At 36.6% G+C, this 23905-nt stretch overlaps 1 protein-coding gene across 2 annotated transcripts in view; it reads right to left on the bottom strand.

Annotated features, from left to right (window-relative positions):
- The window catches only part of LOC106873839 (protein flightless-1 homolog), a 70205-nt gene that overhangs the window by 2067 nt on the left and 44233 nt on the right, over positions 1 to 23905 (bottom strand). For both annotated transcript variants that reach the window (XM_014921352.3, XM_014921353.3), the window contains 10 exons: positions 23278 to 23386; positions 20222 to 20305; positions 16195 to 16291; positions 14422 to 14611; positions 12522 to 12738; positions 11166 to 11203; positions 8210 to 8333; positions 6398 to 6487; positions 3791 to 3883; positions 3109 to 3222 (listed from right to left, as the gene is read on the bottom strand). In XM_014921352.3, the coding sequence (XP_014776838.1) occupies positions 3109 to 3222; positions 3791 to 3883; positions 6398 to 6487; positions 8210 to 8333; positions 11166 to 11203; positions 12522 to 12738; positions 14422 to 14611; positions 16195 to 16291; positions 20222 to 20305; positions 23278 to 23386 (1156 nt within the window). The remainder of the gene's footprint in view (positions 1 to 3108; positions 3223 to 3790; positions 3884 to 6397; positions 6488 to 8209; positions 8334 to 11165; positions 11204 to 12521; positions 12739 to 14421; positions 14612 to 16194; positions 16292 to 20221; positions 20306 to 23277; positions 23387 to 23905) is intronic.

Here is a 23905-nt window from a genome sequence, read left to right as displayed (position 1 = left end):
TTTGCCCAGCACACTAACGATTCTGCCAGCTTGCCCCCTTCTAAATAATAATAATCTTTTCTACTAGAGGCACAAGGCCTGAAATTTGGTTGAAGGAGATAGTTGATAACACTGACCCCAGTACTCAACTGGTACTTATTTCATCAGCCCCCAAAAGATAAAAGGCAAAATCAACCATGGCAGAATGTGAAGACAGACAAAATGCTGCTAAGCTTTTAGCCCTGTGAGCTAACAGTTCTGCTAGCTTGTCACCTTAATAATAATCCTTTCTACTAAAGGCACAAGGCCTGAAATTTGTGGGGAAGGAACTAGTTAATTACACTGACCCAGTGTTTCACTGCTACTTAATTTATAGACCATGAACGGCAAAGCCGACGTTGATGAAAATTGAAGTCAGAATGTAGCGATGAACAATAATAATATACAATTTTTATCTACAGGGTGCGTAAGATATTTGAGGACAGATTTATGTTTATATAAAAACATATATAATAACTTTATCAAAATATGCTATGAGGATAAAAATAAACCTTTTCTATAATGTTATTCAATAAAACCACCTTCAGCTTCAACAACTGCTTCTATATGAGATCTAAATCATCTACATGCTCGAATCAAGTGGTCCTGGTTCATTTTGGACATTACTCTGACTATAGCAGCTTTCAAAGAATCTTTGGTGTTCTGGGTGTGTTCATTGACCTCTCTCTCAACAATGTTCCACATGTAATGGTCCGATGGATTGAGATCTAGGGAATTAGGAGGCCAAATGTTAGGAGTTGTGTGATCATGAAAATTTTCAGCCATCCATTCCTGTGTTACTAGAGCCATTTGTGATAGTGCAGAGTCTTAGTGAAATGCATAAAGCCTTCTATTAAATACACTGTCTATCCAGGGCTTAACAATTATTTCCAGCTCCTCAATGTAGGTGGCAGAGTTAACTCTAAGGCCTTGTGGAATGAAGACAGCATCACATGTCCTTCATTGCTGACAAACCCTAAAGTCATGACAGTTGCAGGAAATTTTGTATGCATAACACGTGGAACTTCAGAAGGGTCTGCACATAACCATTTGTAATTTCTACTGTTAACTTTTTGACACTGGTCGAAGTTTATCTGATTTGACAAAAACCAAATCAAATCTTCTGCTGGATTTTTCAGTTTGTTTAAGAGCCTTTTTGATTTGATGTAGTGGTTTTATTTTGCTTTCTCTTACAAACCGACCTTTCCTCATTATATAAGACATATCTGGTGTTTTCGTGGATGTCATTTCTGACTGTGCCTTCTGAAATGGAAATATTTTGGAACAGATGTCATCGACTTTCAGGGATTGTAATCAATGGTCTCTTGAACTTGCTGGATAAATTCAAGCGTTCTGATGATTTCAGAACATTTAGAATGCGTTTTATGCATTGATACTGCTGATACATTTCTATCTTCAGTTTCTAGTTTCTTATAAACTTTGAAGATGAAAGATCTGGCAACTTTTAAAAATCAAGATATTTCTAAATCGCTATGCTCAGCCTTTATAACCACAATAACAGCATGCCTCTTCCTTTCTTGAGTAAGCTGAGGATTTGCCATTATTATTCTAAGAAACAAAGATTATACAGAGTTAGCAAGAAATGCAGCAATGACACAAAAATGGTATGTCCTCAAATACCTTACGCACCCTATATATATATATATATATATAAAGAACATATATACAGATATGTATACATACATACATATATTTATACATATGTATATATATATATATATATATATATATACACACACATGTATATATGTATATACACACATATCTCTCTCTCTCTCTATATATATATATATATATACACACATATCTATATATATATATATATATATATATATATATATATATATATATATACACACACATATATATATGTATATACACACATATCTATATATATATATACAAACAAACGTGTATATATATATATATATATATATATAAAGTGAAATCGAAATTGTGATGGCACCTGTGCCCAGCGTCGCCTTTCTGGCAATTGTGCCCGCGGCATGTGTAAGGACTTTCGAGCGAGATTGTTGCCAGTACCCCTGGACTGGCTCTTGTGCGGGTGGCACATAAAATACACCATTTTGAGCGTGGCCGTTGCCAGTACCGCCTTACTGGTCTTTGTGCCGGTGGCACGTAAAAAGCACCCACTACACTCTCTGAGTGGTTGGCGTTAGGAAAGGCATCAGCTGTAGAACTCTGCCAAATCAGATTGGAGCCTGGTGTAGCCATCTGGTTTCACCAGTCCTCAGTCAAATCGTCCAACCCATGGTAGCATGGAAAGCGGAGGTTAAACGACGATGATGATGATGATGATGATATATATATATACAAACATATACGTATATATATATATATATATATATATATATATATATATATATATATATACACATACACATACATATGTGTATATATATATATATATATACACACACACACACACATGTATATATAGACATATATATACATACATGTATACATATATATATACAAACATATATGTGTATATATACATATACATATCTATGTATACATATATATATGTATACATATAAATACATACATGTATACATACAAATACATACATGTATACATACATATGTATATAAATACATATATCATCATCATCATCATCATCATCGTTTAACGTCCGCTTTCCATGCTAGCATGGGTTGGACGATTTGACTGAGGACTGGTGAAACCGGATGGCAACATATATATGTATATATATACATATATATATGAATATGTATACATATATGTATATATATATACACATATAAGTAAATATATACATACATATATGTGTATATATATATATATATATATATATATATATACATACATATATATGTATTTATACATACATATATGTGTATACATATACATACATATATGTGTATCTAAGGTTTGTAGCAAAGGAAATAGTTTTTATCAGTTTGTTTATGATGCAGTGAGGTATAGTTTATTGTGAAGCTGTCTATGAATTGTGTATAATACAAAGTTGAAACAAAATAAAATAAAATTAGGATTTGTAAACGAAAGAAAGTCATAATATGTCACCTGTGCACTCTTGAAGGCTAACTTAATTTCAACATCACTGGTTTTACGACCAACCCAGAGGAATACATTTTCTCCATTGTCAAGGATCATGACATCATCATCTGCCAAATCATCCTGCAATTTAAGATAATTAAGTCATAAATTGTTTCCTAAAATTTTTTTTCTGATTACAGCTGAATAAAACTTAAAATTATATAAAAGAGACTTTTTAACTCATACAGAAACAAATATATTGTTTCTGTCTATTTATACACACACACACAGCTTTTATCTTTTACTTGTATCAATCATTTGACTGCGACCATGCTGGGGCACTAGCTTTAAGGTTCTGTTGAACAAATCAACCCAGGTACTTATTTTAACCATGGGGAAATATTACTTTGTTTGGAAAATAAATGGATGTTAGCAACTAGAAGACTATCTAGCAATAGATAATCTGCCCCAACATATTTCATGTATAAGCAAGGAATAGTGGATATTAAAACGATGATGATCTACTGGTGTTAAATGAAATCAAGTAGGTGAATGATGTTTTACAAACTGAGTAGAATACAAATCTATTGTATATTTATCATAGTAGGATTTTAGTTAGTGCTACAAGTTAACAAATCACTTGTTAGAAATGATATAAAACTTTGAATATGTTTCTGTGATATAACTATAAGTTTCATTTGCATTTTACCTGACAAAAGTCGGCACACTTCTCTGATACAGTAAAATAGCCTTTGTCATTTGAGCAGCGGAAAAGACGTGCATACTGCATGAAAGTTGCACTCTGGAATGAAAAAAATCCAAAACTTTAGTCTCTACAAACTGAAAATAATAATTTATTCTTAATAAAAAGCTTGATAAATATTGAAAGAGGATTTTTTTTTTGAAAATCAAAATGTAAATAAGCTAAATGTCAAGGAATTAACAGGAACAATCCATGGAAATGAACTATTCTTGGAAACTGGGATTATCCAAAGAGACCAACTGGGACTACCCATAGAAACTAAAAATATCCATGGAAACTGCAGCTATCTATTGAAACTGACTGGGACTATCTTTGGAAAACCTCTGAAAATGGTATTTGATTTATAGTTTTATTTAACTTTATAAAAGATTTAATCTGACTTTATAATTAAGGGCAAATCACTTTGCTAGAGATCTCACTTCAAGCTACATTTAATGAAAATAACTGAACTTATAGATAATGATAAAATGGATGTGAAAGTACAACAGCTCTGAGGAATTCAATCTGAGACCAAGTTCTCTGAAATTTGCCTCCTTCAGATTATGCTAGTTAAAAAATTTTTTTAATTTGAAAACAATATATGATAATATATAGAAACTAATAAACAAACATTTGGTATCCATTCCAAAGGACAGCACTATGGGGTTACTGGATGATAGGCCAAACTTAATCTGACTTCACTCCTATAATTGTGCTTAGTGCCTGTATAGCACACACCTGCTGTGTTATTGCAATGATTACAGAGCATTTCATGAAGTTTTAGAAGGAAGCAAACCCCTTCAGGTAGATGGCCCTGCTCAGTATGTAGAAAAGGAGTAGGTAGTAACTCTATAAGATGTACCCGGTGCAAGCTATGGACACATAAGAGGTGCAGCAACATCAAAGGCAGGTTAACTAGGAAGTTAGTTTTTGTTTGTGGCAGATGTTCAGGTGCAATAAAGACTGTAAACAAACAGGAAACAACTACTATCTCATTCCAGGGTGAAAAACTAGAGGTAGTCGATAGCTTCCGCTATGTGGGCGACCAAGTTAGTAGTGGGGGTGGGTGTGCTGAAAGTGTAGCTGCTAGAATAAGAATAGCCTGGGCAAAGTTTAGAGAGCTCTTACCCCTGCTGGCGACAAAGGGACTCTCACTCAGAGTAAAAGGCAGACTGTATGACACGTGTACGAACAGCCATGCTACATGGCAGTGAAACATGGGCTGTAACTGCTGAGGACATACGTAAGCTCGCAAGGAATGAAGCCAGTATGCTCCGTTGGATGTGTAATGTCAATGTGAATACCCGTCAGAGTGTAAGTATCTTGAGAGAAAAGCTGAACATTAGAAGCATCAGTTGTGGTGTGCAAGAGAGACGATTGCGCTGGTATGGACATGTGGTGAGAATGGATGAGGATAGCTGCGTGAAAAAGTGCCACACCCTAACAGTTGAGGGAACCCGTGGAAGAGGTAGGCCCAGGAAGACCTGGGCTGAGGTGGTGAGGCAAGACCTTCGTACATTGGGCCTCACCGAGGCGATGACTACTGACCGAGACCTTTGGAAATGTGCTGTGCGTGAGAAGACCTGGCAAGCCAAGTAAGATCGTTGCCAGTGCCCCTGGACTGGCTTGTGCGGGTGGCACATAAAAGACACCATTTCGAGCGTGGCCGTTTTCGTGCGGGTGACACGTAAAAGCACCCACTACACTCTCTGAGTGGTTGGCGTTAGGAAGGGCATCCAGCTGTAGAAACTCTGCCAAATTAGATTGGAGCCTGGTGTTGCCATCCGGTTTCACCAGTCCTCAGTCAAATCGTCCAACCCATGCTAGCATGGAAAGCAGACGTTAAACGACGATGATGATGATGATATCAAGACAAGATAAATTTTTGTTGTTGTAAACTCTTAGCCTTTTCCTTTTCCATTGTGTAAATAGATTGAGTCATATATGATTATTGTAAATGCTGGTACTGGATGGAAAGGCTGTTTTCCAGAATTGGAATTTACATTCCATCATATCTATATATTTTATACACAAGTGAATTAGAGTCATTAATACTTTATGATCAGCATATAATCAGCCTTACTGATTTCAGGGTAAGGGAATGGATTGTGACATTCATTTATTTCCAAAGTGGAGTAGTATTCAGTAGAGCAACTGAAATTGTTGCACTTAGTTACTGAACTTAAGTTATAGACTCAGTTAACTCTTTTGGTTAATCAACAAACTGAGACTACCCTTGATTCTGTGACACAAGGGTTATGTTTAAAGTGATCTAATTTAAAATTTTCCACTAAAGTCTTATGTTAATTTGTTATAAATACCAGATTAATAATGGAAGTTATTTTACTAAGTTCTTCATTATTTCCAAAATTAATTGAAGCAGGGGGAGTGTAAGGTTAAATAAGAATTTATCACCTAATTTATGAAACTACTTGTGTGTGAGAGAGAGAGAGAGATAGAGAGAGAGAAAGAGAGAGAGAGAAAGAGAGAGAGAGAGAGAGAGAGAGAGAGAGCAATTACAAAACATTTCCGATTCAAAGTAGAATATTAAAATAAAAATATTCAGATACTAACTCTTTCATAAGGTTTGCGACCTCCAATGCCAACCCAGAAGAAGTTTTCAGGCTCTTCTCCTTCATTAATCATTTGAATTGTAAAGTTTTCCTGCAACATAACATTAAACAAAGTCATTGAAGAACAATCTCCTCCCTCAAAGATATTCACCAATGTTATCACAGCCATAAAAGAGAGCTAGTGAAAATACACCTTAAGTTTTGTACTGTAAATTCTTCAAGTTAATTAACAAGATAAGTATAAGCCTGAGGAAAATCACTTGCAGTTTGTACTGTGAATCCTTACAACACCAAGTATAGATTGTGCAAAATAGATTTTTCAGTGGTGTATAGATTGGCGTTGTATACAATTCCCTTATCTCTAGAATCTGATGCATTTCAGTTGTAAAATCTGATGACAATTTCCATCTGATATTTAAGGTGAAATATCATGTAAGTCATAAAATTCTGACTTTCAATGATTTGGCATAGGTAAAATGGTTTTAGAGTTGAGGTGGTAAATAACATGGCTAATGTTGGTTTCTTCACTTTTTCTGTAACGAAACCTCAATTACTTACTGTACAACATTTCACAAACTCATCAAGCGATATTGTATCACACAGGCTGGCAAACTATTAGATGAAACTTGATGTTTGTTGTTAATGTTCATTGTTCCATGCTATAAGAATATATTATCAAGGCACTGTTTAATGCATTATCTGTTGCTAACCCTTACCTGTTTTACAAGAGAACTCTTACTTTATGTTTTGGAAGTCACAAAGCTAGTGGATGATTTGCTTACAGAAGAATTGACAATACTCTCAATTGTAGCTTAGCATATTTCTGGAGAAGTACAAATACAGACACACACACACACACTCACATAGAATGAGCTTTTTTCAATTTGTCTACCAAATCTACTCATAAAGCTTTGGTAATCATAGGGCTATAGCAGAAGACACTTGCTCAAGGTGTTACACAGTGGAACTGCATCTGGGACTAGGCGACAAATGTCTTCTACTATGTCCCAAAGCAAAACAAAGCCTTGTAAATGAATTTCATAGACAGAAACTGAAAAAAAGGTTGTTGTGTGCGTTTACATTTGTGCTTTACAAAAGTCGCTACAAGGTGGCAGTGTTGTCACTTCAGTCTACAAACTATCTGCTCACTTTGCACCTTCATAGATGTGATAGTAAATCCCTTACTTGACAAGCAGGTCAGGATTAATAACAAGAGGAGCATCTGACTGTAAAACAATGCCATAATAATATATTCATCTAACCAATGCAGGCACAGAAAAAGAAATGCAAAAGCAAACTAACTGGCACTCCGTCACTTATGACAATGTGAGTTCCAGTTGATCTGATCAACAGAACAGCTTGCTCGTGAGATTAACATGCAAGTGGCCGAGCACTCCACAGACATGCGTACTCCTTCACATACTTCTCAGAGAGATTCAGCATGACACAGTGTGACAAAGCTGGCCCCCTTGAAATACAGGTACTACTCATTTTTGCCAGCTGAGTGGACTGGAGCACCAAGAAATAAAGTGTTTTGCTCAAGGACACAAGACGCCGTTAGGAATTGAACTCGCAAGCTGAATACCTTAAGCACTAAGCCATGTGCAAACTAAAATAAAATAAACAGACACATGGGTGACTTGCATGGACTGTGGTGGTGCAAGTAAACAGTCACTAATTAAGATGAGCAGAGATAGATATTGCAGCAATTGAAGATAATACAAAGAATATGGATTCATATAATGGAAAAAAAAAAGGCAAATAACAAAAAACAAAAAGTAAAAACAAGCAAAAATCACCCAGATGCACTTACTTTGAACATATTGTAAGCATTTTGTTCAGCTAATCTTGCTTCTTCATGATCAGCTTTAGTCCCAATCCAAACATACACAATCCCTTGTAAATCTTCACTGGCAAATGGTACTTTTAGTATGTAACTGAAGAGAAAGAAACAAAATATTTCTAAATTGTGAAATATTTTCAATTTTTTGAATTACATTTTTTTTTCCAATCCACCATCATTGTAATAATTGTTTTCATGATTTCCTTTATGTTTCTATTCTCACTGCACCCACTGAAAACTAGATTTATAGCCAGAAGTGTTGTATAAACATATGGAGTAATTATGTTCACTGCTACAAGCATTTCATAGGCATTAAAATTAAGGAGAATAAAGTATATTTGCACTAACAGAACTGGTACTCTGTTGGTTAAAACAACAAGGGTTCCAGTTGATCTGATCAATGGAACAATCTGGTCATGAAATTAATGTGCAAGTAGTTGAGCACTACACAGACATGTGTACCCTTAACATAGTTCTCAGGGAGATTCAGTATGACACAGAGTGTGACAAGGCTGGCCCTTTGAAATACAGGTACTACTCATTTTTGCCAGCTGAGTGGACTGGAACAATGTGAAATAAAGTGTCATGCTCAAGGACACGTCGCCAGGAAATGAATTCATGACCTTACAATTGTTACCCTATTCATTAAGCCACATACCTACACTAACAGAGAGATATGTTTAAATGAACAAAATATCAATATCATTACATCCATTTTTCCTGCCAAGTTTTTATTGTACAAGCATTGACTGAAAAATAAAACAAAAAAAACTCTCTACTCCTTTTTAATTATAAATTTAGAAAAAAAAAAAAAGGACTAAGGACTTTTTTAATTAAAAATTTATTAAATTAAAACAATTTTAATTTTTTGAAATCAGAACATTAATGAATTGAAAAGCAGTGTTTTAAATTCGATTCTCAAAAAAAAAAAAGAAAAAAAAAAAGAATAACCCATGACCGTTCAGATAACTCCATCAACCAAAATGCTTACTAATTCATATTTGTTTTGAACTAATTATGCATTATCTTGAAGCTTAAGATTTCAATGATGTGATTGTTTATTTTCAGAATGACATTGTAGGATAGGTGCAAGAAGCTGGATGTAGCCAATTTGAACATAAAACAGAATATTTAGGCCTGACATGACTAGTTAAATCACTTCAGTCATTTTTGCTATACGTAAATTCATGGGACAGAAACCAACATTGACATTAATAGAGAGAAACTATGAATTTTTACCTTAATAAAAGGTAGTTTCATTGCTATCAATGTTGCTTTTATTTTCTGAATATTTCATTTCAATAAAACTTTCCTGTATTTAACAAGACAGTGATCCATACACTCTCTAATGTGAATATACTTATGAAGTATAAACAAATGTTTAATATACTGTATACAGGTGCTGGCATGAGTGTGTGGTTGAGAAGCTTACTTCCCAACCACATGGTTTTGGGTTTAGTTCCAGTGTGGCACCTTGGGCAAATGTCAACTACAGCCCCAGTTTGACAGAAGCCCTGTGAGTGGATTTGGTTGAGAAAAACTGAAAGAAGCCCTTCATATACATACATATGTGTGTGCACAAGTGCGTTTGTGCTTCTTCATCTTGACATCATGTAGAAGTTGTAAAGGAGTGTCACCATCATACAAGTGATATCATTTGTTTCCAATTTTCAATGAAAACATGGGGAAATGTCACCCTGATTGGAAACGAGTGAGGGTTAGCAACAGAAAAGGTATCTGGCCATAGAAAATATACCGAAATGAATTCTATCACTATAATTTCTTTGCTCTTTGTTATATTCAATAACACAACATAAGGCAGCGAGCTGGCAGAAACATTAGCATGTTGGGCGAAATGCTTAGCGTTATTTCACATGTCTTTATGTTCTGAGTTCAAATTCCACTGAGGCTGACTTTACCTTTCATCCTTTCGAGGTCGATAAATTAAGCACCAATTGTGTTCTGTGGTTGATCTAATCGACTGGCACCCCTCCCCAAAAATTTCAGGCCTTCTGCCTCGAGTAGAAAAGAATAAGACAACTTTAACATTCATTTTTCATGATGGCAAGGGTTGGAAGGTTCAACCAGAGCTGACAAGTTGGAGAGCTGCACCACGTTCCAATTGTCTGTTTTGGAATGATTTCTATGGCTGGATGCCCTTCCTAACACCGACCAATGGGTGTTTTTAATGTGGCACAGGCTTGAGTGCTTTTACGTGACACTGACACAAGTGTTTTTTACATGGCACCAGCACAGAGCTTTTGGAAGCCAGTCCTCTTCATCAAGGGGAGTAGCTTTAAAACTTCTGCTATGGAGGACAGGTCTTCTTGAGCACAGCAAGGCACCACTTTAATCTTTCACCTTTAGTGCCCATGGTTTAACTTTTTAATGATTAGGGTGTTGGATGCATGATTGTAAAGTGTATGGTTTCAATTTCTAGAGAAAATGGTGTTTGGTTTTCTTGAACAAAACACCTCATATCACTCCAGTTCACCCAGTTGTAAATAAATACCAACAATAACTGGAGATCAACCCTGTGGCAAAGTGGCATCCCCTTCAGGGGAAGTATTGTATTCTTGGTTGCTTATATATATTGGTAACCAGGATGGACTATAGCCTAATTTGCCTGTAGGCTCATAACACAACAAAGACCTATGACTAATTATAATGATTTAAACTATGTTATACATAAGTTATCTAAAATGATCAATATAACTTACTTCTGGTCAGGCTGTCCCAAATGTGACCACACACTTGGGATATGAAAAAAAATGCTAATGTTTACTTCTTAGGCTTTAAAAAAAAATGTGGAAAGAAAGTGCATATTAGATACAAATAAATTCAGCAATCATTCAGCTTTTTTCCCCATTTTGTTTATCAAGAAGTAAGGTAAAGTGCAATCTATATTAGCATTTTTAGAACTTACCAGAAATGTGAATTTAGTAGAGAGGCATCTGGCTTGATCTGTACAAAAAATATAGAAAAAAGCTTTGAAATAAAAAAAAAAAACCCCTTTTTCATTGCTTGTAAATAATTAAGGGAGTTTGATATGCTTTTAATTTTTAATACTGAAAGAATTACAATTGCAACAAACGATCATGTTGTATTACACATTTTTTCTTGATACATATTGAGTTATGTCACGAGGATTCAGAAGGTTAACAATGTGCAAGTTATAATTTCAAATCTGTTGCAAGTAATTCATTGGCTCTCTAAACAGGATCAGCTCTGTGTAGCCAATTTCAACTAGCTGTTGGATAAGGTATAAACTATTTTGAAAATATATGCAATAGACAGGCACTGAATCCAATGGAAAAGCCATTTTACATCTGTTTAATGCAACAATTCAGAAGTAAGTACAACCTTCTCTTAGGTATATGGAAACATATCAAATTATTATACATTTATTAGACAATGAAATAGGCAAGCTGACAAAGCATAACTACTAAATCATACTTGGGAGTCTTAGAAGTTTTGTTGTGTATCAGGGTAACACCATTTATGCTACAAGAAGATTTGTTGGGTGTAAGAGCAACACCTTTATATATAAAGTTTTGTTGTGCAAAAGGGTAACCCACTTAATTTACATGCCTTAGTTCATATAACAGTCAGAAAAAATACGAAATAATATCTGCAATAGACTACCACCATTTGAGGGAAATGTATTCTTGTCTGCTTTGTGCAACGAAACCAGAGCTAAACACTATTTTCCAAGGACCTTTCAAGGTTGAGATGACATGTACTATTTACAACTTTAAACATGTCTAAATGAAACCAACATATGAATGAATGAATAACTATTCCTGATACTAAATAAAAAAGTGATGAAACTAACAATATAATTCAAACACTCATTTTGTATCTGAAAAAACAATTCTTGTATCATTCTTGGTGTAACGTTGACCTGCTGGACAATTGACCATATGGTTGGGAGTTCAAATGTAATACACTACTCTGTCTCAATTTGCCTGACTACAGGTAATATAAGGCCACTACATCATAGTTTACTGATTAGCAGTAAGAATGACATCCAGCTAAAAAAATAAAAACCACCACAACAAAATGCAAATGATTAATAACATGCAAAGTTGTATAGTTTAAGAAGGGATACAAAATAGTAGTTGTAGCAGAATTAATTATATAGTTTGCAGTTGAGCATCTTAACCATTCAGCCATTATGTCATGAAGAAACATTAAAGTTTTCAATATGATTAAAGCATGGTGACTGATGTGATTTATATTAAAAATAAGCTGTTAAAACAATAACAGCTCAATACTATACCTGTATGCAGCGAGTAGCTAGGGGGCTGCCATTGGCACGTAAATGGAACATCTCAACACCCCGTTTGACAGCTGGAGCACCAGGTAATTTTCGCTTGCCACTATGAATTACAAACTTGCGATGAAAGTGAGAGAGGAATTTCAGATTTTCTTGTTGTTGATGTGTACGCACAACTTCAAGTTTATCACCAAACAGACTTTCAAATTTCTTCTGTAAGCTGAAAATAAAATTAAATTAGAAATATTCACAAATTAAATATATTTAAAAAGTGACAATGGAACAATCTAAATTTAGCTTGTTGGTTGACATAAAGATCTAATAGACAGTTGCATTTTGTGGCAGAAGAAAAGAAAAGGTGGGAGAAGTGGGGAATGGCAAGCCATAGTTGAAGTTTCAAAAATCAATATAATACACTAGAATCTCTTTTTGCATAGAAACAGACATTTCTGAAAGGAGAGGCAGGAATACTTAATAAAATTGATCTCTGCAGCTTACTGATATTTATTCTGCTGATCCTGGGAAGAAGAAAGATGCAAATAGAAGTATTTAATGAAGTTCTTTCTCTCCCTCTCTCTCTCTCTCTCTCTTTCTCTCTAAAGAATAAAATTCTGCACCTTTTGCAATGACATCTGTGTTCTACAGGGATCTAGTCTTGCCCCCCCCCCACCATTATTTGATGTATACATTAATGAAATAGATGTCAATATGAAGCATTTTATTGTGTTAAAGTATACAGACAAAATTAAGCTGTACCTTGCAATAAAAAGAACAGATTCTAAACACTATAGATCTTTCCAGCAATCTGATCCAGACCACAATGCTGCAATGAATTAACAGCAGTAGACAAGTTCAGCAGTACACATTTTGGGATGAAAAACATGGAATTTACCAACTCCCTTCATGATACCAAAGAAGTCTGCTAGAAAATGTAGCCTAGGCATTATGGTCAACAAAGATCTACATTGAATGAACCACATTCCTAAAATCAAAAAGGCTGAGGTTGTTTTAACATCACTGAATAAGAACTTTGTCGGTTATACAGCAACTATCTATTTAACACTATATATGTCTATGGTACATCCACATTTACATTTTGCATCTCCAGTTTGGAAGTCCCATCTTATCCAGAATATTGCTCTATTGAATACTGTCCAGAGATGTGCAACACTGTCAGTCACATCATATCTTGAACATACCCACTGTCAGTCACATATCTTGAACATATTGCTTCCCAGTGCATTGATATACTAACACTTCAATGCCTAGCAGCTGGCTTGGTAGAAACTCACAAGATTATCCACCATCTTTCCAGCAACAACTTTGGCTTCTCTTTTTGAATTCAATACCTCCACCATTAGTGGACATGCTTATAAAATTAAGAAAAAACAGCACAGCACTTGTGACTTTCAGAAACACTTTTTCATGCTCAGAATTGTTGAAGCATGGAATAGACAACCTGCACAATTATGATACTGCATCCTTCAAAAATTCCATGCTTCCCCAAATTTGCCAACACTACTCTTGATCACTTTATGCCCTTTTGTTTTTTTATGGCTCTTTTACTGTTAACTTTTCAGTCTTTTTCATATAGTCTGTGTACTGTGTATATACTTTAGTCTTTGTACTGTGTATATACTTTAGTCTGTATACTGTGTATATACTTTAGTCTTTGTACTGTGTATATACTTTAGTCTGTGTACATACTTCTAGCTTTCATTGCTGTGTCATTACTTAACTCATGGTTGTTTTCTGCTCCCTCGTTTAATTTTCTTTGATGAGTTATGTACCCAAGCACTGCATACATTATTATTATCACTATCACTATTATTATTATTGCTATTATTTCAGTCTTAGTAACTCAAATGTAATATAAATAATGTTGACAATGATAAACACAAACCTGAAAGTAAAGGTAAGCCAACCCATGTTACTTGCATCTCTTCCCTGCCAAAAGTAGACAATGCATTTGAAGTCTTCCTCTGAAAGTTCAGCTTTACTTTCTTCATTGCCTTCTTCCTCATCTTCTGAATACTCCTCTGGTATCCAGTAGCGGCACAAGAAAACATAGCAGTCTTCACTGTAAAAATGACCTACAAACAAAATGAATCCAGAAAATAATAGTGGGCTTTTAACAAATCTCTGCTTTCATTTCTTACTTCTATAAATCCTTTGCACTTTAGTCAGAGACAGAAATTGTGATTCAAGTCCAACCACCTAGTTTTTCTATTTTTCAGTGCTTTAGGATTGGTGTCTGCTAGTGAATGTAGCCTGGGCATTATCGTCAATAATGATCAGCATTGGATAAACCACAATTCTAAAACTGTCAAACAGGCTGAAGGTTGTCTTAGCATTACTCAGTAAAACCTTAGTCAGCTACTCACTGGTGATCTATTTAATGCTATATATAGTTATGGTATCTCTCCACTTATAGTTTTCATCTCCAGCCTGAAACCCTTATCTTGTTCAGAATACTGATCTATTAGAAACTCTAGAGACACACAACCAGATCAATATCTTCTGTCAGTTACTTGCCATATCTTGAATGTATTGTTTCTCTGGGAATTGATACACTAAAGCTTTGATGTCTAGCAGCTGACTTAGAAGCCCACAAGATTATCCTTATCTTTCCAAAAGCTTTGGTCAACTATTTTCAATTCAGTATCTCTACTACCTGTCGATATGCTTATAAAATCAAAGAGCAGTGCAGTCCTATGACATTGGGGGCTGATAGGAGCTATTAAAAGAACATGATTTTCTTCATATACATTGCATCACTTCAGAGCAACCTGCCTGAAAGACAGGATGGTTGCAGCTGGAATACTGTTGATCATAAGTTTGTTCAATTGGGGCTAATCTGGGGTTGGTCAACAACAACCAACATGTAAATAGTTATCACAGATCTTGTCAATTGGTACAGTTGACAAACAATAATAAAAGTATTATTAGCCAAAAACAAAGAGAGAATGTAAATATAAACGTTTTCAGTCCAACTTGTTACAGACGAGTTTTCACACTACAATCATCATCATTTAATGCCTATATTCCATGCTGGCATGGGTTGGATGGTCTGATGGGTTGGAGAACTGCATTGTGCTCTAGTGTCTGCTTTTGCATGGTTTCTGCAACTGGATCTCTTACTAATGCTAACCCATTTACAGCATGTACTAGGTTCTTTGTGGCACCAGCACTAGTGAGGTCAGCATGCTGGCTATAAGATATAGATTCTCTTCAACTGACTAGAGACTCAGTAGAGAGGGAGGCTGCTTTATGCTGGGAGACGAGGAGTTAACATATAAAAAATAATGTCAAGAACAGAATGGATTTCTTACTGTAGAAGAGCCCTATGGCCACTCACCTTAAAGTAGAGTGGGAGTGGCTGGGGTGGTGAAGAGTAGCAGAATAGTAAAAATGATAGTAGACAGAGGAAGGATGAGAGAACATGAGAGAAAGAGAAACAATATGTGGTTGGGTAGGTTACAAAGAGTGTAAGAGAGGTGAGGCAAAGGTGGTGCATGAGGAAAGCATAAGACGTAAGGTGATGGAAGAGGAGTTATTTAAAAGATTATGGATTTCTGTATATTTCTATATTCTATTTGTGCTAGAATATTTTATCTGATGGATTTCTTTACGTAGAGAGTAAGAAATGACGAAAGATATAAAAAGAAAAATGTACCAAATTCTTCTTCAGGTAGACGGACAAATTTCTTTCCTTCTAACACAAAAGATTCCATTTGATCAAGGTCTTCATTCCACTCTTGAGATAATTGTTCCTTGTGAAAAATAGATGAAAGCAAATAGGTTTCATAAATGAAAATGATAATCACTGACTTAGGCAGACTGTAAAGTATTAGATATTTATAAGAGAGGAAAATGAGATGTTTCAATGCTCATAGTTAAAACTGACTAATTGCTTATTAAAGAAATAAAATAATAATTGGAATTAAGAACTGATGTGGTGTGGTTATTGGACATGATTCTTTATCATAATCATCCACGTCATTAAGTTTGTTTTCCATACTAGCATGGGTTAGACAGGTTTACATCTCTTCTCCATGTGGTATGCAATGGACTTGGCATATTTCCATATCTTAATGCCATGCAAACATGTCTATAACACTCAGCATTTTCAGTATTGACCTCAATTCTTCTTTGCAGGTCAATCTTTATGAAAGTATCATCATCATCATCATCGTTTAATGTCTACTTTCCATGCTAGCATGGGTTGGACAGTTTGACTGAGGGCTGGCCAGCCAGAAGGCTGCACCAGTCTCCAGTCTGATCTGGCAAAGTTTCTACAGCTGGATGCTTTTCCTAATGCCAACTACACCGAGAGTGTAGTGGGTGCTTTTTACATGCCACCAGCACAAGGGCCAGTCAGGCAGTACTGGCATCGGCCATGCTCAAATGGTGCTTTTTACATGCCACCTGCACAGGAGACAGTCCGGCGGCAATGGCAATGACCACGCTCAAATGGTGTTTTTTTTTTTTTTTACATGCCACCGGCATGGGAGCCTGTCAGTGGCCCTGGCAATGATCACACTCGAACGGTGCTTTTATTGTTCCACTGGCATGGATGCCAATCAGGCTGTACTGTCATCAGCCACGACAGTGATTTCATATTCCTCAACAGGTCTTTGCAAGCATAGTTTATTGTCCAATAATTGAAGGGTACTCTTAAATGGGCTGGTTATATAGCACTGGCATAGGCCACGGTTATGGTCTCTGTTGGCTTGCCGGGTCTTCTCAAGCACAGCATATCTCCAAAGGTCTCAGTCACGGTGAAGCCCAATTGTCGAAGGTCATGCTTCACCACCCAGGTCTTCCAAGGTCTACCTCTTCCACAGGATCCCTCAACTGCTAGGGTGTGACACTTTTTCACACAGCTGTCTTCATCTATTCACAACACATGACCATACCAGCACAGTTATCTCTCTTGCACACCACATCTGATAATTCTTATGTCCAACTTTTCTCTCAGGGCGCTTCCACTCTGTCATGTATGCTCACTGACATTACACATCCAGCGGAGCATACTGGCTTCATTCCTTGCAAGCTTACGCATGTCCTCAGCAGCGACGGCCCATGTTTCACTGTCCTGTAGCATAGCTGTTCGCACACGTATCATAGAGTCTACCTTTTACTCTGAGTGAGAGGCCCTTTGTCACCAGCAGAGGTAAGAGCTCTTTGAACTTTGCCCAGGCTATCCTTACTCTAGCAGCTACACTTTCAGAGCATCCACCCCTGCTACTGACCTGGTCACCTGGGTAATGAAAGCTATCAACTACTTGTAGATTTTCCCCACTGGACTGTGACGGAAGCTGTTCTCTGCACATTTTCAGTGTTTATTGCTCCACCTCTTATGTGTCCATAGCTTACACTGGGTACATCTTATGGAGTTTCTACCTACGCCTTTTCGACAGATCGAGCAGGGCCATCTACCTGAAGGGATTTGTGGTTTGTCTGCCTTCCTACTTATTAAGACTTTGGTTTTGCTAGGTTGACTCTAAGGCCCTTGATTCTAATCCTTGCTTCCACACCTGAAACTTCTCTAGTTCTCATAGTGACTCAGCAATTAGTGCAAGTTCATCACCATAGAGAAGCTCCCAGGGGCATCCTGTCTTGAATTCCTTTGTTATTGTCTGGAGGACTATGATGAATAAGAGGGGGCTAAGGACTGATCTTCGGTGGACCCCTACCCTTACCTGGAATTCTTCACTGTACTCATTGCCAACCCTCACCTTATTGACAGCATCCCTGTACATGGCTTGTACAGCTTTCACTAACAATTCATCTATCCCTAGTTTCTTCATTGACCACCAGATAAAAGATCAGGGGACCCTGTCAAAGGCTTTCTCTATGTCAACAAAAGCCAGGTACAAAGGTTTATCTTTGGCTAGGTATTTCTCCTGCTGCTGTCTTACCAGAAATACAGCATCAGTGGTGCTTTTCCCTGGCACAAACACAAACTGCATCTCATCTAGACTGACTCTCTCTCTAATTAGTTGGGCTATGACCCTCTCCGTGACTCTCATTACTTGATCCAACAACCTGATACCTCTGTAATTATTTGTATCTAATGCATCACCTTTACCTTTGTAGCAGTTGACTATGGTGCTGCTACACCAGTCATTGGGTATGACTATATGGCTAACTAGACTATAGCCAACACCACCAGATACTTTAAGCATCTCTGCGGTGATTTTTGATGGGCTGGGGGCTTTCCCTGTCTTCATACCCATAATTGCTTTATCTACCAAGGTACTGTCAATTTGGATAGCTAGTCCCTCTGTTGGGTCGACTTTCAGCAAATTCTCTTTCTCCCATTCATTATATTTGAGCGATAATTCGAATATAATTATTTACAATATGTATTTTGAATCCACTTTTCAATTTAAGGTCTTCTTTGATGTTTTAAAAATAGGATGAATCTATATTGAATTCATTTGTTTTGTTTATTTTGTTCATTGCATACCTAAGACCGTTATTTGAAACGACCAATGAAACAGATCCATGTTTTTTTAATTTATATTAGTTTTGATTGCATTGTCATTTCCCTCCCATTTTTAACAAAACTGTCCGATGAACGGGAACGTGAAACTCTGAGTAACAGCTTTTTGTTATATTTCTGCTGCTTTTAAATAAAGCATATATCTATATATATATATATATATATGAACAAAATGCAGCATATCAGGTATTGAAGCCATCTTCATCAAAATACACTGTAGATGGTCAAGTCATCTCTCACATATGATTGTATCAGAATTCTGAAGCAACTTCTCTTTGGCCAATTCTTAACAGGAAGATCAGTTGGAAGGCCATTCTTGCACTTCAAAGACAATCTGAAGTGATGCAACATTCCCTTTACTTCCTGGGAAAACAAAGCATCAGAATGCAGGATCTGGTGCAAGTCCTGCTTCTCCTCAGTTCAAAGATTTGAGCAAAGTCGACTCCAACATCAGGACCAACTTCGTGCAGCATGAAGGCACACTGGTAAAATGCTGCTCCTCTAAATGGAAACCTTACCTGTCATTGTGGTTTTGTGGCACAAGGCAAAGCAGGTCTTGCAGTCCACTCAAGAAGACACATAGTAAATGATTTACAAGCACTCAAGCAAACTGAATCCTCAACTTGTTCCATTTGCCAAAAGGTTTGAAGGCACCAGCAGACCTCAAGAGATACCCTCATTTGCCATTCACAACAAGAGAATCCATCATGTATATACATATATCTATGCATGTATGTGTGTGTCACTGTATTGACAAGATTATTGGATGTTGTTATACACCACAGACCATGCACTTCACATTATTGTAGTCTTCGAATAATATCACTTCGGATAGAATTAAATGAGGAGATGTGAATGGGTTTCTGTTATTTAATAAGTTTACAAAAAGAAAATTTTGTGAGTTTTTAAAGACAAAATTTGTTTACAAAATTTCAAACAAGTAACCATATCTGGTACAAATTATAAAATCATAATTCATAAAAATAAATTCAAAATTTTCTGTCAGTGATATAATATTTTGTCAAGAAGAGAAATAATGACTGACTGGTATGTAAAATGCAATTTCAATTGAACTAGTTTTATTGTACAATTTGTGAAAATAGGTTTCCTTGCTTTCTTCAAGGTACTAAAAACTATAAAAAAAAAGAAGAGTGGGGGGGAATGCTAAGAGAACTAATATTAGAATACTTACTGCTTCTTCAAGTGACATAGCAGGTTGTCGTGGAATAAACAGAGCAGATAAATCTGTTTTAATTTTGTCTCTTTCCATTATCACCTGAAAGAAATATAAATTCATGAAAGATGAATTCAGATACCTTTAACTAAACAGTGCTTGTAGAAAACTTTGGATTAAATATTACAACATTTGGTTTTAATGAGACTCAGGGTTGACTTTGGAAAAGAGTGTCTTGCCTTGGGACCTCAACTCTTAATGAAGTCAATGGCATATAGCATGACTAGGGCACTTTCAGACCTGGAAGAGCTGATTCCTCTCTAAGTTTGACTACAAGAACACAGAGATCCAGAACAATTACTGCAAAGCAATTTATTTGATGCTCAAATGATTGTCATAAAACTTTGGAAAAATTAATTGAATCTTCATCACATAAATGACTAACTTCTCAGGTACAATGAGAACTCAGCTAATACTGAGCAAATTTATGATCATTCTACCTCTTTAAGGGTACCCAGGAATACATTATCCAATGTATCTTTCCTTTTTCTTAATAGTAGGGTCTGATGTGAAGGATATTAGGGTGTTACATTAAGTAGTGAAGGCATGTAATGTGATTTCAATTCCTAGACTGGGCAGTGCATTGTATTCTTGAGCAAGACACATCATTTCACATTGCTTTGTGATCACTTCAACATCTGATATGTGGCACACTGTGCACCTGTACAGGCAATGTAGATTTGATGGAAGGAAAATGAAGCCAGTATTCTCCGATGGATGTGTAATGTCAGTGTGCATACTCGACAGTGTAAGTAATATGCAGTGCATGAGAAGACTCGGCAAACCAAGTGAGACTATAATGCGTGGTCTCTGCCAGGGGTGTAGCCAGCTCACTTATTCATACCTTAACTTCATCGGACACTAAACTCTGCTAGCGAAGACCTGTTGAGGCAATCGAAATTGAAATTGTAATTGAACCAAATTCAATGACTGGCACCTGTGCCAGTGGAGCACTAACAGCACCGTCCGAGCGTGATCATTGCCAGAGCAGCTGTCTGGCTTCCATGCCAGTGGCATGTAAATAGCACCATTTGAGCATGATCGTTACCAGCATTGCCTTACAGGCACTTGTGCCAGTGGCACGTGAAAAAAAAGATTTGAGCGAGATGGTTGCCAGTGCCGTTGGACTGGCTCCTGTGCAGGTGGCACGTAAAAAACACCATTTTAAGTGTGGTGGCTGGCCCTCATGCTGGTGGCATGTAAAAGCACCCACTACACTCTCGGAGTGGGTGGCATTAGGTAGGGCAACCAGCTGTAGAAACTCTGCCTGATCAGATTGGAGCCTGGTGCAGCCATCCAGTTCGCCAGTCCTCAGTTAAATCGTCCAACCCATGCTAGCATGGAAAGCGGATGTTAAACGATGACATTTGATCACTATAAATAAATCATCTGTACAGTTTGTTCAGCAAGAATTTGTAGAACACTCACTTTTCATTTACAAGGGGAGAGTCCACAATATCTAACAGATTAAGGTGATAACATAGGGGCTCTTTTGTTGGCACGAGGAGGAGGGACATAAGATTTCATGCCTGATGGAAACATATTTTAAAAGGTTTCCCTTAGGTCATCTCTTTTATCAATGAAAATCTTTTAATAAAATCAGTTAAATGGTTATAATTAGAAATCAAAATTTTGGTATCAGACAGGTTCTACCTACAGTACGATAACTTCTATTTTGTGTATAAATTTTTCTTTAATACTTCTTGCAGATTTCACTTCATCACGATCATTATCAGCATCATCATTTAACAGACATTTTCCATGCTGGCATGGGTTGGACGGTAAGCTGGGTTTCAATCTGATTTGGCATGGTTTCTACAGCTGAATGCCCTTCCTAATGCCAACCATCCAAGAGTGTAGTGGGTGCTTTTTACATGCAACCAACACAGGTGCCAGTTACAAAACACTGGTATCGAACACAACTATGATTTCACTTGGCTTGACAGGTCTTCTCCAGCATGGTATATTACCAAAGGTCTCGGTTATTTGTCATTGCCTCCATGAGGCCCAAAGTTTGAAAGGTGCTTTTTACGTGCCAGTTATGCAACACTGGTATCGGTCACGACTATGATTCGACTTGGCTTGACAGGTCTTCACAGCTTATCGCCCAACATTTGAAGTGTGCTTTTTACATGCCACCAGCATGAGTGATAATTATACAACACTGACATCAGCCACACTATGATTTCACTTGATTTGATGGGTCTTCTCAAGCACAGCGTATCGCCAAAGGTCTTGGTCATTTGTCATTGTCTCGGAGACCTTTGGCGATATGCCGTGTTTGAGAAGACCTGTCAAGCCAAGTGACATCAAAGTTGTGGCCGATACCAATGTTGTGTACCTGGCACATAAAGGCACCCATCATTATCATGTAGCATATGTCATTCATGTTGATGTAGGTTGGACAGTTTGACAGTAACCAATGAGCCAGTGGACTGCACTGAACTGCAGTGTCTGCTTTTGCATGTTTTCTTCAGTTGGATGACTTTCCTAACACCAATCATTTTACTAAGTGGTGCTCAGCCACTTGCATGATACTTCCATGAGCCCAGCTGTTCTGTTGATCAATTAATTTTACAGAGTGTACTGGGTGCTTTTTTTGTGACACTAGCACAAGTAAGGTTACCAAATAACTTGTAAGAGAAAATCCCCTCAGCTGAGTTGAGGTGTAGGGAGGTGGTTTTGTGCCAGATGTTGAGAGGTTGAAGTATAATAGGACAAGAACAGGTGTCTTGCTAGGGAGGAAATACATGGCTTCCCTAGCTGGAAAGAGAAGAAAGAACTGGTGAGGGCACAACCTCAAGGTACAAGGTGAATATAAGAGAAAGAATAGGGCTTGAGAATCAAAAAGGGTGGGTGGGTAGGTGACTTTCCAATAATGTAAAAGAGGGTGACAGATAATTAGAGAAGTGGATAGACACAGTAAATAGGGCACACAGGTACAGGCATGGTCAATAGTGACTAATAATTTCAAAATCTGAGTTGGAAAATTTAATCTGACTGTAAGTCTTTACCTTCATATCTGCACCTCTCCTAATGACTGATTCTGCAGACCTGGTATAGTCAACAGCAATGATGTCATCCCAACCAACAAATTTGGTTTTAAAAATCTGTAGTTCAGTTCTGAAAACAATTCAAAAGAATGAATTTATTACAACAGTAATGATATACAGGAAAGTCTTTATGTTTCAATATCATCATCACTGCTGTTACATGCTAAATGGTTAAAATAGATATAAAGAAAAATTATCAATCTTTAAAAGATTTTTTTTTACCAATATCATACTAAGATTTTCGTAAATCAGGAAAGGATAATGTATTAATAATTAATTAGTCATAAAGTTTCTGCTTAGCTCCTCACAATCTAGAGCAATCCAAAATTCAAGATATTGAAACTGAGTTTATTATTTTGAATATTTCATCAATTCAGTTATTTTCATATTTTAAAGAAACTTAAAGGAAAAAATTGAGGATGGTGATTTCCTTCCGGTTAATGGCACACAGAAGAACATTGTACAAGACAAAGAATGAGAGGAAAATACATATTTAGTGAACTGGATCCAACAGTGCTGAAGTTAAAAAAAAAGTACATTATTTACATATGGCATAGTGGTTAAGAGCGTGGGCTACTAACCCCAAGAT

The sequence above is a fragment of the Octopus bimaculoides genome, chromosome 7 (genome assembly GCF_046866305.1).
Source record: "Octopus bimaculoides isolate indiv1 chromosome 7, ASM4686630v1, whole genome shotgun sequence".
NCBI lineage: Eukaryota > Metazoa > Mollusca > Cephalopoda > Octopoda > Octopodidae > Octopus > Octopus bimaculoides.
This window is presented reverse-complemented; position numbering and strand designations above follow the sequence as displayed.